The sequence below is a fragment of the Oncorhynchus kisutch genome, linkage group LG1, assembly GCF_002021735.2.
Source record: "Oncorhynchus kisutch isolate 150728-3 linkage group LG1, Okis_V2, whole genome shotgun sequence".
In the NCBI taxonomy this organism is placed as follows: domain Eukaryota; kingdom Metazoa; phylum Chordata; class Actinopteri; order Salmoniformes; family Salmonidae; genus Oncorhynchus; species Oncorhynchus kisutch.
This window is the reverse complement of record NC_034174.2, coordinates 24,395,410-24,411,882: the sequence shown is the minus strand read 5'-3', so window position 1 is coordinate 24,411,882 and position 16,473 is coordinate 24,395,410. Positions and strand designations below refer to the sequence as shown.

The following is a 16,473-nucleotide window of genomic DNA, read 5'->3' as shown; positions in this document are numbered from 1 at the left end:
TATTACTACCCGGAGGAGATGTCTGAATGGATGTTCTGATCCAATGCTGACTTCCTGTGGGAAATACTGCTGGGCGGCTGAGGTGATCAGGGATGCCCCGGAATGTTCTTTTGGTTGTCTTCCTGATTCTGAAATAACTTCAGTGGAGACAGATAGTGTGTGTGGATAGCCATTGATTGTCTTATGAAAGTTAGACTGAAATGTGTGGTTGGCTAAAGTGAGATTGTGGAAAGATATAAGCTGCCCTCTATGAACTGCTGAACTACTTCTTTCACTGGTCAAATTGGTGACTGTGTTGGTCTGTGTTTACTGTCAGCTCCCCAGTGCTGCAAAAATGTTTAGTTATTCCATCTGTTTGAGTTATTTCATCCCACATCACATTGAGCCTGTCTCTCTCTGCTCTCGCCTGAGGCTGCTCCATATGTGTGGATTCCACCCTGTTGCTTTAATGCCAGTTCTTTCTATGTTAGTGAGACAGAGGGTTCTTTTAAAAGTGGCATTGCCAAAAACTTTGAATGACAAATGAATCAGTTGTCTTATCTGCTGTCTGGAGCCTTGTCTATTGTCTCTAAATCCTCTGTTCTTCTACCTGTGGCTCTCTTTGTCTGTCGCCCAGACTGGCCACAGGAGCAGGATTGAGGATTAACTAGCCATGAGCCGGTAGGAGGGAATGAAGGTGGGAGGGATGAAGGGAGGAAACGACTCAAGCCCTGGATTTGATTTGCCTGCATGCTGATTGGTGTGGTGAGCCTTCGTTAATTTCCCCTGTTCCTTCCACAGCGTTTCCCTAGTGATTGAGTGTGGGCTCGTCAGTTGTTGTTTGGTGGCGTCGTGGAATTTGAAAGCCGTCGTCATTAGGATTTACAGCAGCAGGGAGGCAGGGAGGCAAGCCAGAGGAAACACAGGCTCAGATCACACGCTACCTCTAATTAACGCCACACACTCCAAATTGCTTGTAAATAAAGATGAATTGCTTAGGGAATGTAAAAGACGCTGCCAGTGGATTTATCATACATTTAGCCTACCAGGCCAGCCTGTGGGATATGGGGGGGGGGACATGTCTGTCACGCCCACACCCCTCCCTCTAAACGTGAGATAACAACCCAGTCCCAGACAACCCAGTGGGGTACACCTAAATCTGCCTCCACCCTGCCCATCACTCATGGGTCTGATCTCAGATAGTGCTTTCACACACATGCTCATAAAACCCTCCTCCTGAAATGATCTGTTCAGGGGATGTACACTCACTCCCCATAGCAGTCCTCAATTACTCCCAAATAAACAATGTCCCTCATTTATTTGGTATAATCGCTGTCTCATTCCGCATCCTGCTGTGAGCCGATGTGAAAGGGCGCCCTCCACCACTACCAGCCCACAATACAATTGTCAGCAATTACTTGTCATAGTCACTTTTCTTTCCACTTAGCAGCATCATTCTGATCCTTTGGCGAATTAGGTGGGGAAACATGATATACAATGTATGATAAATGTTAACTTAGCCAAAGGAAGAGTAAATTAGATCTTAGAAATGGATCCTGTCAGGTTGTATAGCGGACAGACAGCAGCTAGTGCTCTGTCTCACCACTGGGGGGTACTCTTGCACCATGCTTTGGAGGGAGAAAACGGTCCTTTGAATACTGTAGAGAAAGGCTATGCTCACAATTAGACACCTTTGCTATGTGGGTTCTGGAGCAAGGGTTTGTTTCTTGTTTGACAGAACATTTCAAAGTCAGAAGCCATGTCATTCTAACCTCGGAGGAAGTGGAAACAGTCAGTACTCCAGGACCTGTTGGAGTGATATGAGACCCACATTCAACACATGCTGGTCTCCTGTACTTCGGTGACCTTGAAAATCATCTGAGACAAGTTGTCAGCTACTGGTCACTTTCTATTCATTCCACTTGAACTGTAAAATTGCTGGCTGTTCCCAGACAAACTGAATTCTCTATCTCTCAATCACCAGTGGTCACCCTCTCTCTACTCTCCATCCCCCACGTGCAGTCAATACATATATTACATGTAATGACCTGCTCTGGCAGAGTTGTACAGTGGGGGTGAAAGAGGGGAATATATGGGGATGTCCTAGCAGCTGGGCTGAATCCTGGCTAGACCTGAGGATGGCCAAACCAGCATACCAGTAATCACCATGGTGCCACTATCACCTCAGTGTCATACTCTCCTTTGCAGAGTGAGATTGCCGCTGCAACAGTAACGATAGCCATCTCGTGCCGGAGGGAGTCTGGTGCGGGGAGCTCCTCACCTCCCTCGGTCTGGGAGATTGCTTCCCGTTACTGGTGCTCCCCGGTATTTCCGCTCCGCTGCAGCATGAATGGATATCAAGCGGAGCAGTCTGGCTTTAAGGGAGAAGGAGGCAGCAGTCATAAATATTAATTATCTTGACGAATTGTTTGCACTCCATATTTCTGTTGACATGGGGGCTGTGTAGGAATTTGTATGGGTGAGGTAGGACGGATGGTGGGGCGGAAGGCTATGTGTGTTATGCAGAGTAGGACACAGATGGGCAATGAGGCGGTGACGGTGACCTTTTACCTGCTGCTCAGGTGTCAATGTGATTAAGGGTTGGATTTTCAGTCACACAGGCCATTGCTGGGGCATAAATTGGCTTACAGAAGCACTGGGCCTACACTAACACAAAGACCAGGTAGTCTACTCGCAGTATAATTGCTAGGTCAGGTAGTCTACTCGCAGTATAATTGCTAGGTCAGGTAGTCTACTCGCAGTATAATTGCTAGGTCAGGTAGTCTACTCGCAGTATAATTGCTAGGTCAGGTAGTCTACTCGCAGTATAATTGCTAGGTCAGGTAGTCTACTCGCAGTATAATTGCTAGGGCAGGTAGTCTACTCGCAGTATAATTGCTAGGCCAGGTAGACTACTAGCAGTATAATTGCTAGGTCAGGTAGTCTACTCGCAGTAAAATTGCTAGGTCAGGTAGTCTACTCGCAGTATAATTGCTAGGTCACAGGTAGTCTACTCGCAGTATAATTGCTAGGTCAGGTAGTCTACTCGCAGTATAATTGCTAGGTCAGGTAGTCTACCCGCAGTATAATTGCTAGGTCACAGGTAGTCTACTCGCAGTATAATTGCTAGGTCAGGTAGTCTACTCGCAGTATAATTGCTAGGTCACAGGTAGTCTACTCGCAGTATAATTGCTAGGTCAGGTAGTCTACTCGCAGTATAATTGCTAGGTCAGGTAGTCTACTCGCAGTATAATTGTTAGGTCAGGTAGTCTACTCGCAGTATAATTGCTAGGTCAGGTAGTCTACTCGCAGTATAATTGCTAGGTCAGGTAGTCTACTCGCAGTATAATTGCTAGGTCAGGTAGTCTACTCGCAGTATAATTGCTAGGTCAGGTAGTCTACTCGCAGTATAATTGCTAGGTCAGGTAGTCTACTCGCAGTATAATTGCTAGGTCAGGTAGTCTACTCGCAGTATAATTGCTAGGTCAGGTAGTCTACTCGCAGTATAATTGCTAGGTCAGGTAGTCTACTCGCAGTATAATTGCTAGGTCTGGTAGTCTACTCGCAGTATAATTGCTAGGTCAGGTAGTCTACTCGCAGTATAATTGCTAGGTCAGGTAGTCTACTCGCAGTATAATTGCTAGGTCAGGTAGTCTACTCGCAGTATAATTGCTAGGTCAGGTAGTCTACTCGCAGTATAATTGCTAGGTCAGGTAGTCTACTCGCAGTATAATTGCTAGGTCAGGTAGTCTACTCGCAGTATAATTGCTAGGTCAGGTAGTCTACTCGCAGTATAATTGCTAGGTCAGGTAGTCTACTCGCAGTATAATTGCTAGGTCAGGTAGTCTACTCGCAGTATAATTGCTAGGTCAGGTAGTCTACTCGCAGTATAATTGCTAGGTCAGGTAGTCTACTCGCAGTATAATTGCTAGGTCAGGTAGTCTACTCGCAGTATAATTGCTAGGTCAGGTAGTCTACTCGCAGTATAATTGCTAGGTCAGGTAGTCTACTCGCAGTATAATTGCTAGGTCAGGTAGTCTACTCGCAGTATAATTGCTAGGTCAGGTAGTCTACTCGCAGTATAATTGCTAGGTCAGGTAGTCTACTCGCAGTATAATTGCTAGGTCAGGTAGTCTACTCGCAGTATAATTGCTAGGTCAGGTAGTCTACTCGCAGTATAATTGCTAGGTCAGGTAGTCTACTCGCAGTATAATTGCTAGGTCAGGTAGTCTACTCGCAGTATAATTGCTAGGTCAGGTAGTCTACTCGCAGTATAATTGCTAGGTCAGGTAGTCTACTCGCAGTATAATTGCTAGGTCAGGTAGTCTACTCGCAGTATAATTGCTAGGTCAGGTAGTCTACTCGCAGTATAATTGCTAGGTCAGGTAGTCTACTCGCAGTATAATTGCTAGGTCAGGTAGTCTACTCGCAGTATAATTGCTAGGTCAGGTAGTCTACTCGCAGTATAATTGCTAGGTCAGGTAGTCTACTCGCAGTATAATTGCTAGGTCAGGTAGTCTACTCGCAGTATAATTGCTAGGTCAGGTAGTCTACTCGCAGTATAATTGCTAGGTCAGGTAGTCTACTCGCAGTATAATTGCTAGGTCAGGTAGTCTACTCGCAGTATAATTGCTAGGTCAGGTAGTCTACTCGCAGTATAATTGCTAGGGCAGGTAGTCTACTCGCAGTATAATTGCTAGGTCATTTCCTGCTTGGCACCTGTTGCGTCTGGCAGCTTACATTTTTCTCTTTATCTAAAGCAAACAGACAACATACAGTACAGAATAATAGATAGCAACTATTTCTCATCTGTTTCCTTAACTGTTTTACTGTTTCACTTGAGTTTTAATGTTCTTTATACAAATGAAAGTTTATTTGTCACGTGCGCCGACTACAACAGGTGTAGAACTTACAGTGAAACGCTTACAAGCCCTAACCAACAGTACAATTTTTAAGTAAATAATATGTTTTAGGTAAACAATAGATAAGTAAAGAAATAAACATTTCAAACAGTGAAAATAACAGTAGCGTGGCTATACAGGGGGTACCAGTACAGAGCCAATGTGCTGGGGCACCGGTTAGTCGGGCTAATTTAGGTAATATGTACATGAATGTATAGTTAAAGTGACTATGCATAGATGATAAACAGAGAGTTGCAGCAGTGTAAAAGAGGGGTTGGCGGTTGGGAGGGCACACAATGCAAATAGCCTGGGTAGCCATTTGATTACCTGTTCAGGAGTATTATGGCTTGGGGGTAACAGCTGTTGAGAAGCCTTTTGGTCCTAGGTTTGGCGCTCCGGTACCGCTTGCCATGCGGTAGCAGAGAGAACAGTCCATGACTGGGGTGGCTGGGGTCATTGACAATTTTTAGGGCTTTTCTCTGACACCTCCTGGTATGGAGGTCCTGGATGGCAGGTAGCTTAGCCCCAGTGAGGTACTGGGCCGTACGCACTACCCTCTGTAGTGCCTTGCGATCGGAGGCCGAGCAGTTGCCATACCAGACAGTGATGCAACCAGTCAGGATGCTCTTGATGGTGCAGTTATAGAACCTTTTGAGGATCTCAGGACCCATGCCAAATATTTTTAGTCTCTTGAGGAGAAATAGGTTTTGTCGTGCCCTCTTCACGACTGGCTTGGTGTGTTTGGACCATTCTAGTTTGTTGTTGATGTGGACACCAAGGAAGTTGAAGCTATCAACCTGCTACACTACAGCCCCGTCGATGAGAATGGGGGCATGCTCGGTCCTCCTTTTCCTGTCGTCCGCAATAATCTCCTTAGTCCTGGTTACGTTGAGGGATAGGTTGTTATTCTGGCACCACCCGGCCAGGTCTCTGACTTCCTCCCTATAGGCTGTCTCGTCATTGTCGATGATCAGGCCTACCACTGTTGTGTCGTCTGCAAACTTAATGATGGTGTTGGAGTTGTGCCTGGCCATGTAGTCGTGGGTGAACAGAGAGTACAGGAAGGGACTGAGCACGCACCCCTGAGAGGCCCCCGTGTTGAGGATCAGCATGGCGGATGTGTTGTTACCTACACTTACCAACTGGGGGTGGCCTGTCAGGAAGTCCAGGATCCAGTTGAAGAGGAAGGTGTTTAGTCCCAGGATCCTTAGCTTAGTGATGAGCTTCAAGGGCACTATGGTGTTGAACTCTGAGCTGTAGACAATGAATAGCATTCTCACATAAGTGTTCCTTTTGTCCAGGTGGGAAAGGGCAGTGTGGATCTGTGGATCTGTTTGAGTGGTATGCAAATTGGAGTAGATCTAGGGTTTCTGGATAATGGTGTTAATGTGAGCCATTACCAGCCTTTCAAAGCACTTCATGGCTACGGGCGTGAGTACTACGGGTCTGCAGCTTGCGAGAGAGAGTGAGAGTGTGAGAGAGATCTGTTCTGGGTGTTGTAATGTCCTGTTTTCCTCCCCTAGGTGGCATGTCTGATCAGGGTGCCTACTGAGGTGGTGAAACAGAGGACGCAGGCTTCGCTGTCCTCCAACACCTACCAGGTGCTGCTGGCCACTCTCAGAGAGGAGGTAGGCCGACACCATTACCCATCAATGCTACAATATTTGTTTTTGCATTCTCTCCATATGTTTCATGCATGTGTGTGTATCCAGACTGTGTGTGGTGTGTGTTCCCTAACACCTATCTTATCCTTGTGCAGGGTGTCAGAGGCTTGTACAGGGGCTACAATAGTACGGTACTCAGAGAGGTAGGCCTGGTATCCCACACACACCTACCTTCTACACTGACTCTGCCAAAAGTACATCAAAGCTTTCTCATTGCATTAGCCTCTATCAAACATCATTGGCAGCTTCATGGACTTGGTCGTTTTTTGTCCCTCAAATGCTTGTGTGTGTGTGTGTGTGTGTGTGTGTGTGTGTGTGTGTGTGTGTGTGTGTGTGCCCAGCCTGTACCACAGTAACATGCCAGGCAGTGTACTTGTAGACTGAGACTATTCAGAATTGATTAATTCATGATAACTGTGAAAGACGGTTGTATTTTCTCCCATTATTCCTCTGAAAGCCTTTTAAATCCCGCTGGGCAGAGAGGAGTGGATGGAATCACTCAACTATTGGGTTTTTCTCTGTTTCATTTTGCACAATTACTTAACCGAGACCGGTTCCCTCTAATGGAATATCTTGATTAATTAAAGTAATTAGAGATGTTATAAATGCAAAACAAAACAAGGAGTAAAAAAAGGATAGATTGAACATTGAACCAGTCCTCTTGATGATGGCTCACCTTTGTAGTGCAGCGCCTACTCTGCTCCCACTCTTTGTTTCATTATCTGCTAGTTAATTGCACCTGCAGAGCAGGTCATGTGGGATGGATTCAGGAACGCTGCACCCCACAGGCTTTTTTCTTCTTTCTAGTTTTCATTAGAATGAGAGAGAAACCACGAGAGGGGGGAAGAAAAATACTATGTGAGGGTGACAGTTGTTCTCCCCTCTCTTTTTTGGGTACTGTCCCCTACCGCTGTGCTAGCCTGTACTTATTTTCTGCCTCACTAAACTGATGTTATTCACGCAAATTCCATCTGGACAGTGAGGAAAAAAAGGACAACAAGGCTCTGTGATTTCTCCAAGGGGCTGTGAATAAATGAATACATTTGGAGGCTGGCACCCGGCCTGTGTGCATACTAAGGGCCAGATGAAACGGCGGGGAGAGGGGCAGAGGAGTGCGCAGGATCCTCCTCGTGATTGGCTTTGACGTGTGGCAGGATGGTAATTCATTTTCTCATCCGGCTATCCGCTATCTCATCCTGCTCGGCGACCCTGTCAAGATAACTTTGTTTATCCCGAGCAGTGCTCCCCCAGTACGGTTACCTAATTGAGGTCCTCTCCGTGATGTATATTCATTAAGGATCCTTCAGAAGTGATTTCTGATGGCAGAGATCTCTCAGGTGACTGCAGGAGGCCGGAGGGAGTGTGGCTGTGGCCAGGTCGAGGGGTATGAGCAGTAAGGAGGGGTGGACTAATTCACAGCTGACATGATAATGTTAGGTAGCACATCAATCTCTTAATGTATTTATATCTTCAGCTCTATCATTTTCTAAATGTAATATTTGCTCTTTGTAATGCTGAGGTAGGATTTAAGTTTCAGACAGTAGGAAATACCCAAGGCCAGGGGTCCTCAACTCTGACCCTACGAGGTCCGGAGCCTGTTGGTTTTCTTTTCTACCTGATAATTAATTGCACACACCTGGTGTCCCAGGTCTAAATCAGTCCCTGATTTGGAACAATGAAAACATTTAATGGAACTGGCATCGAGGTCCAAAGTAGAATTTGAGGGCCCTGTGCCTAAATGAGAAATGCATAAATGCAAGCAAAGTGATTTTGCTTTGTCTGTGCCAAAAGAAAGTACTTAAATCCAAATACAGGTTCTGGGGAATAATTTGTTTGGATTCCTATGCACTAGGCTGTTAGTTGCCATTGTTGTCCATTTCAATCATTATAAATCACCACCATTAGTATTATGTAAATGCTCAACATTTAATTAAGGCCTTGCTTAGGTCTTTTGTTAATGTACTTTGGCATGTTCCCAGTTTGGGGGGTTTACGGTACGTTCTCTCGCCTCACCACCTGTTCAGAGTACTGTTCCTGTTCACCACTAGAGGGCAGAAGAAGATTATTCCACTCAGAATCGTATTATTTATAGTAAACCTTTATTTAACTAGGCAAGTCAGTTAAGAACAAATTCTTATTTACAATGACGGCCTTCAGGGGAACAGAGGGTTAACTGCCTTGTTCAGGGGCAGAATGACAGATTTTTATCTTGAAAGCTCAGGGATTTGATCTAGCAACCTTTCGGTTAATGGCCCAACGCTCTAACCACTAGGCTACCTGGCGCCCCTAATACTATGTTCTGAGAGCCCTTGCCTTCCTCTCCTCTCCAAACTGGCGTTATGACATTTATGAGCACCAATCACCCTGATGAAATTGATAGGCTTTTTTCTGCATGACAGTAGTGAACATGTTTGAGTGCCATTATACTCTGGCATAACATAAGAATTTATCTTGGAGTTGAGCTAGACTGCTTCAATTACTTTTTCATTAATGAGCTTCAATTATGTTATTCGCTAGAAATTTAGTCATTTGCTAGTTTGCATTGAGGAGGGCTGTGTAAGTGAAGCAGACTGTCATTGCTCTGACAAGGTGAAATGATGGAGCTGCATTATCCTCTCTAACCCTCAAGCACAGCTCAATACTCCTATTGCTCTCCCTTTCTCTCTCTCTGTCTTTGCCTCTCTGTGTCTCTCTCTTCTCCCTCTTTGTCTCCTTCTCTCTCACCCAACTGTGGGCTCTTGTCTCCCAGGGAGTTGCTATAGGAGAGAGAGAGTGACAGAGAGCGAGAAAGAGTGAGCGACCTGTCTTCCGTGCATCTGTCTGACAGGAACAAAAGTGTGATGATTTATGTGTCCCCGGTCCTCCTCCCAATAACACAGGGCTGGAACAGCCGTCTGGAGCACTGAACTGAAAGACAACCTGCAGTCTCTCTCTCTGTCTCTCTCGCTCGCTCACTCTCTCTCTGCCTCAGCAGACAGGAGCTGGCATCCAGCTCAGGGAGAGCGACCAGTCTTACCAAACGCATTACTCCTCTATCCTGCTCTCCTGGGCTGACACTCCAGAAGGAGTTGCTCTCCCTTGGGGCATATCTTTCTCTTATAGCAGTCATATGTAACTATACATTGTCACCAAAGTAAATACACTTTAACTGCACAGGTAAAAGGGCAACTTTGACTAAATAAATGAACTCTTCCTTTCCCTCTCACTCAAGCCTTCTCTCTCCTTTTCTCCCTCAAACACTGTGGACATGAGGGCCTTTGGCCCCTGTGGCTCAGGTCTAACCCCAGTTGTTTTAATTGTTCTATCATTTACCTTCCTTCTCTGCCTCAGTCACAGTGGAAAATGTGCGTGTTCTGATGCAATAATGTTGTTATACACTGAGGATATATGACATTATGAACTGCTTTTTCCATGACAGACTGACCAGGTGAATCAGGTGAAAGCTATGATCCCTTATTGATCTCACTTGTTAAATCCACTTCAAGCAGTGTAGGTGAAGGGGAGGAGACAGGTTAAACAATTGTTAAGCCTTGAGACAATTGAGACAGGCATTGTATATGTGTGCAATGGTTAGGGCCAGTTTGCGCTGTTCTGTGAAGGGAGTATTACACAGCGTTGTACGAGATCTTCAGTTTCTTGACAATTTCTCGCATGGAATAGCCTTCATTTCTCCAAACAATAATAGACTGATGAGTTTCAGAAGAAAGTTATTTGTTTCTGGACATTTTAAGCCTGTAATCAAACCCACAAATGCTGATGCTCCAGATACTCAACGAGTCTAAAGAAGGACAGTTTTATTGGTTCTTTAATCAGAACAACAGTTTTCAGCTGTGCTAACATAATTGCAAAATTGATCAATTAGAATTTTAAAATAATAAACTTGGATTAGCTAACACAGGAGTGATGGTTGCTGATAATGGCCCTCTGTAGATATTACGCCAATGTAGATATAACATAAATCTGCTGTTTCCAGCTACAATAGTCATTTACAACATTAACAATGTCTACACTGTATTTCTGATCAATTTGATGTTACAGTGGGGCAAAGAAGTATTTAGTCAGCCACCAATTGTGCAAGTTCTCCCACTTAAAAAGATGAGAGAGGCCTGTAATTTTCATCATAGATACACTTCAACTATGATATAGTTGGGTATAACAACACCCGTGCCAATATATCCTCCAAACACTGGCTTCTCTGACATTCTCACTTAAACATCCTCATCTGACTCGCTGGCACAGATGGAGAAAGGGAAAGACAATATGGAAGATTTACTCTGCACGTGTGAGGGAATGTAGGCTTCCTCCCTCCCTCTCTCTAACGTGGACACATGGGCACAGTCTGTTTAATACTGGGTTGGGCTGTATATGTAGTCCAGGGTTCCCCTCACTAACATCAATATCTACAGTCCAAAATACTCCTCAAACAACAACCCCCCCCCCCCCCCCCAAAAGGGAGATGAGACTGGTACACATGTCAGTGTGGGTAAATGTAACTGGGTGTTGTTTAGAAGATGGAATCCTATTGATTCACATCTGCTTGTGCATTGCTCTGTTTACATAATGGGATCAATGAGTAGCAGGGAGGCCTGGCGGATATAATGGGCCCCGTTGACCTTTGTGTGTTTGGCCTGACCTGTCCGTGTGTGTAGAAGTCTGTGTTGTGTATGTGTGGGGGACAGAGAGAGAGGGGGGGGAGAATATAAAAAGGTGTGTGTGGGGGGTGAGGTATCTGGTGTCAGCACATAGTTGGAGCTGGTATTGGCTGTGCAGACAGGCTGAGGGAGAGGAGACACAGCTGTTGCATGCTGTTCCTACCAGGCAGGGAGGAACCAACCTTCACACTACAGCCTCCTCGTTTCCCCTAGAACCCCTATCCCCTAGAACGCCTATCCTATAGCACGCCTATCCTATAGCACTAAGTAGGCCAATAGAATGAGATCAGAGACATCATTGAAAGGCATCATTGAATAAAACAGAATGGAATTCCAAAGTTACAATGATGGAATTTGCAAACCCGTGTCCCTCACTGACTCATATTCTGAACTCTTTGAGTGACTCAACTATTATTACACGTCATTGGTTTAGCTTGTTGTAGTAGCCTACACCTAGGCAATGTTCAAGGCCATCCCAAACTCAATAAACAGACTCAAGTCTGTGCTGAAGTGTTTGATGGTTTTCTGTGTCATGAACATGAAGTCCCCCACACACATCATGATACAGACACATGCCCCGCCGTTCAGCCTACAGGACGTTGTAGAGACTAGCGTACTGTGTCTGTCTCTGTCAGAACCCTCACATTGGACTTTACTGGCCTTGTTTTGCGGTGGTTGGAGATTGAAGTTTATGATATATGTTTATGCTGGCTCTCCCCTCTTTTTGTCAGTAAGCTCTCTCTGGTTGATGTGTTTGTCAGGACTATGAACGAGGGTCTCTCCCTCACACACACGCACGTATGTACACACTCCCCTCATACACACTTCCAGTGGGATGCAGTTTGGCAGGTGCTCCTCGACAGCTCCTGGTGTATATCTGAGAACAAGCCTGGTGGCCTCCGCTAGAACAACAAGCAGAGGTACTGATGACTAATGGACTTGGATGAGGAGGTGGACTCTAGATGAGTACACAGGCAGGATGGAGACCGACAGACACCCCACTTACAGGTCCCAGGGTTTTATCCTTGGCTGGGGGACAGGACACGGCTGTGTTCAGCTGGATGAGGAGAGGAGCATGATGATCCATAGGAGGTTGAGCTACTGGACCCATGCATCCTACACAGTATCTCATGGTGTTGTGTGTTTCTGTATGCTGAAAATAATTCCTCAGTACAACCACAGTGCTCAGGGAAGTGATTCATTTTGCAGTCCCGGGCTGGTTCAAACTAAAACCAACGATTGCAAAGTTAAGCAAACCATACAACTCTATGCTCAAGGACTACTTTTAACTAATTCTAGTGAACAGTTTGCAAAACACATTTCTTGAACAATGGTGCAGATGCAGAGTGGTAACAGAATGATCTGCAATGATCTTCAAGAAAATGTGTACAAAAAGAGAGTGTGGTTTGTTTAACTTTGCCATCATTGGTATTTGTTTGGCATACATTATTAAGTCTTGGCATCACTCTGTTACCGTGGAATTGCCCTTATGCTAGTATTTATTTATGATTATTTATTATTTTACACCATGTTTTCTCCCCAATTTCATAGCATCCAATTGGTAGTTAGTCTTGTCTCATCGCTGCAACTCCCAAAAGGACTCGGGAGAGGCAAGGGTCGAGAGCCGTGCGTCCTCCGAAACACAACCCAGTCAAGCCGCACTGCTTCTTGACACAACGCCCACTTAATGCCAGCCGCGCCAACGTGTCAGAGGAAACACTGTACACCTGGCGACCGTGTCAGCGTGCACTACGCTCGGCCCACCACCGGAGTCAAATGTGCGCAATCGAACAAGGACATCTCTGCCTGCCAGACCCTCCTCTAACCCGGACGACGCTGGGCCAATTGTGCGCCGCCCCATGGGTCTCCCGGTTGCGGCCGGCTGTGACAGAGCCTGGAGTCGAACCCAGAATCTCTAGTGGCACAGCTAGCCAGTGCCTTAGACCACTGCTTTAAACCACTGTCTTACACCACTGCCTTAAACCACTGCCATAGACCACTGCTTTAGACCACTGCCTTAGACCACTGCCTTAGACCACTGCCTTAGACCACTGCCTTAGACCACTGCCTTAGACCACTGCCTTAGACCACTGCCTTAGACCACTGCCTTAGACCACTGCCTTAAACCACTGCCTTAGACCACTCTGCCACGCAGGAGCCCCGCCCTATGCTAGTATGTCTTACTACCCACTCTGCTTGTTATTAAACACAAACCAAAGTGACCAGAACACAATGAAGTGATTACAGCTTTTCACCCGTTTCTGATTATTTCCCAGGCCTCTGACCTATCAGAGAAGCAGCAGGGACACCTGAGCCTGATGTCAGTGTGCAGCAGAGCCAGGCCAGGTCTGTAGCAGACACACGTGTACACAGGAAGTATGGATTCACAACCAATAACACTGACAGGGTTATTACGGCTGTATATCTATTATCCAGGGCTAGGAGATTGTTACATTTGACAGCGTTGTGTTGTTTTTACTGGTTTCCCTGAGCATCAACTGTACTGTGAGCAGAGTTTTGGTGTCATGGTCAGTGGTGTGGTTGTGACCAACATGGCTGCCGTTAGCGATCGGTAATGAGTGTATATGTCTCCAGGTCTGGGGGCTATGCTTTCTTCCCACAATGTTCTGCATGTTTGCCTCAATCCGAGCAGAAAATGATCCGGGCCTCACATGTGTTTCCAATAAGGACTGCATGCCTGGCGAGGAATTTAGAATCACAGAGTGGGGGGGTCAAGAGAAGGGGAGAGACTGGACTGGGTCAAGAGAAGGAGAGAGGAGAAGAGACTGGAGGGGGGGTCAAGAGAAGGAGAGAGGGGGAGACTGGAGGGGGGTCAGGAGCAGAGAGGGGGAGAGACTGGAGGGGGGGGGGTCAAGAGAAGGAGAGAGGGAGATACTGGAGGGGGGTCAAGATAAGAAGAGAGGGGGGAGAGAATGGAGGGGGTCAAGATAAGAAGAGAGGGGGGAGAGACTGGAGGGGGGTCAAGATAAGAAGAGAGGGGGGAGAGACTGGAGGGGGGTCAAAAGGAGAGACGGGGAGAGACTGGAAGGGGGTCAAGAGAAGGGGAGAGACTGGAGGGGGGTCAAAAGGAGAGACGGGGAGAGACTGGAAGGGGGTCAAGAGAAGGGGAGAGACTGGAGGGGGGTCAAAAGGAGAGACTGGGAGAGACTGGAAGGGGGTCAAGAGAAGGGGAGAGACTGGAGGGGGGTCAAGAGAAGGGGAGAGACTTGAAGGGGAGAGACTGGAGGGGGGTCAAGAGAAGGGGAGAGACTGGAACGGGTCAAGAGAAGGGGAGAGACTGGAGGGGGGTCAAGAGAAGGGAGAGACTGGAAGGGGTCAAGAGAAGGGGAGAGACTGGAGGGGTGTCAAGAGAAGGAGAGGGGAGTCAAGAGAGGGAGAGGGGGAAATACTGGACAGGGGTCAAGACAAGGAGAGAGGGGGGGAAACAGGGGGGTCAATAGAAGGAGAGAGGGGGTAAAGACTGGAGGTGGGTCAAAAGAAGGAGAGAGGGGGTCAAGAGAAGGAGAGGGGGGGTAGAGACTGGAGGTGGGTCAAAAGAAGGAGAGGGGGGGTCAAGAGAAGGAGAGGGGGGAGATACTGGTGGGTGGTCAAGAAAAGGAGAGAGAGGGGGAAAGACTGGAGGGAGGTGAAGAGAAGGAGAGTGGGGAGTCAGGAGGGGGAGAGACTGGGGGGGTCAAGAGAAGGAGAGAGGAGTCAAGAGAGGGGGAGAGACTGGAGGGGGTCAAGAGAAGGAGGGTGGGGAGTCAGGAGGGGGAGAGACTGGAGGGGGTCAAGAGAAGGAGAGAGACTGGAGGGAGGTGAAGAGAAGGAGAGTGGGGAGTCAGGAGGGGGAGAGACTGGGGGGGTCAAGAGAAGGAGAGAGGAGTCAAGAGAGGGGGAGAGACTGGAGGGGGTCAAGAGAAGGAGAGTGGGGAGTCAGGAGGGAGAGAGACTGGAGGGGGTCAAGAGAAGGAGAGAGACTGGAGGGAGGTGAAGAGAAGGAGAGTGGGGAGTCAGGAGGGGGAGAGACTGGGGGGTCAAGAGAAGGAGAGAGGAGTCAAGAGAGGGGGAGAGACTGGAGGGGGTCAAGAGAAGGAGAGTGGGGAGTCAGGAGGGGGAGAGACTTGAGGGGGTCAAGAGAAGGAGAGAGGAGTCAAGAGAGGGGGAGAGACTGGAGGGAGGTGAAGAGAAGGAGAGTGGGGAGTCAGGAGGGGGAGAGACTGTGGGGGTCAAGAGATGGAGAGAGGAGTTAAGAGAGGGGGAGAGACTGGAGGGGGTCAAGAGAAGGAGAGTGGGGAGTCAGGAGGGGGAGAGACTGGAGGGGGTCAAAAGAAAAGAGGGGGAGAGACTGGAGGGGGGGTCAAAAGCAGGGGAGGGGGAGAGACTGGAGTGGAGGTCAAGGAAAGGATAGAAGGGGGAGACTGGAGGGGGTCAAGAGCAGGAGAGAGGGGGAGAGACTGGAGGGGGTCAAAAGAAAAGCGGGGGGAGACTGTAGGGGGGTCAGGAGAAGGAGAGCGAGAGAGAGAGGGGAGAGACTGGAGGGGTGTCAATAGGAGAGAGGGGGGATAGAGACTGGAGGGGGTCAAGAGAAGGAGGGGGAGACTGGAGGTGGATCAAGAGAAGGAGAGTAGGGGGAGAGGCTGGAGGGGTTGAGAGGGGTGGTCATGACACCAGCAGCCTGGCCCTGTAGGACCCCAGCAGCCTGACCCTGTAGGACCCCAGCAGCCTGGCCCTGGCCTGGGAGAGCAGAGCTCTGCTGACACGTCTGTTTAGTTTAGCTCAGCTAACAGCTCCGCTAACAACTAAACCCCCACTGGAAACATCTAGACCAGCCCAGAGAGATCAGGGGTCAGATGATGATGTCACTGCGTCATGTCGAATGGAGAAGAAAAAACATTGACTATGTAATTAACAGCCATTCTCACCCCACCCCAACCCACTGGCTGTGGAACAGGCTGAGGGGGTCTCCATCTGCTTCCCTGGAGCAGACTGTGATGTTGTATCTAGGCTAATTGAGTATCTTCACTACTGAAAGGTAAATGATTGCTTTATCTATCCAGTCAGTGACTGCATAATGCGGTTTGTTTCTGAGGAGCTCTGTACAGTCTTGTTGAGGAGTGATCAGGTCCATACATGGGAGTGTTGGCTTCTCTCCTCCAGCAGTGTGTTTGACCCAGTCGGTGTGTTCGTACTGTCACTGCCAATCAGACCCCAGCTCTGCTATTCCCATCTGTGCTGAGTTTATCTGAATCCCAGCTGATAAAATGTGTGCGTGTT

The 16,473-nt window shown here is 47.6% G+C and overlaps 1 protein-coding gene across 2 annotated transcripts in view; it reads left to right on the top strand.

Moving 5' to 3' along the window:
- Positions 1–16,473, top strand: part of slc25a26 (solute carrier family 25 member 26) — an 80,044-nt gene that overhangs the window by 13,649 nt on the left and 49,922 nt on the right. For both annotated transcript variants that reach the window (XR_002256183.2, XM_020491604.2), the window contains exons 4-5: positions 6,404–6,508; positions 6,640–6,687. Coding sequence is in view for 1 of the 2 variants with exons in the window: in XM_020491604.2 (XP_020347193.1) it covers positions 6,404–6,508; positions 6,640–6,687 (153 nt within the window). In the remaining variant the exon portion in view is untranslated. The remainder of the gene's footprint in view (positions 1–6,403; positions 6,509–6,639; positions 6,688–16,473) is intronic.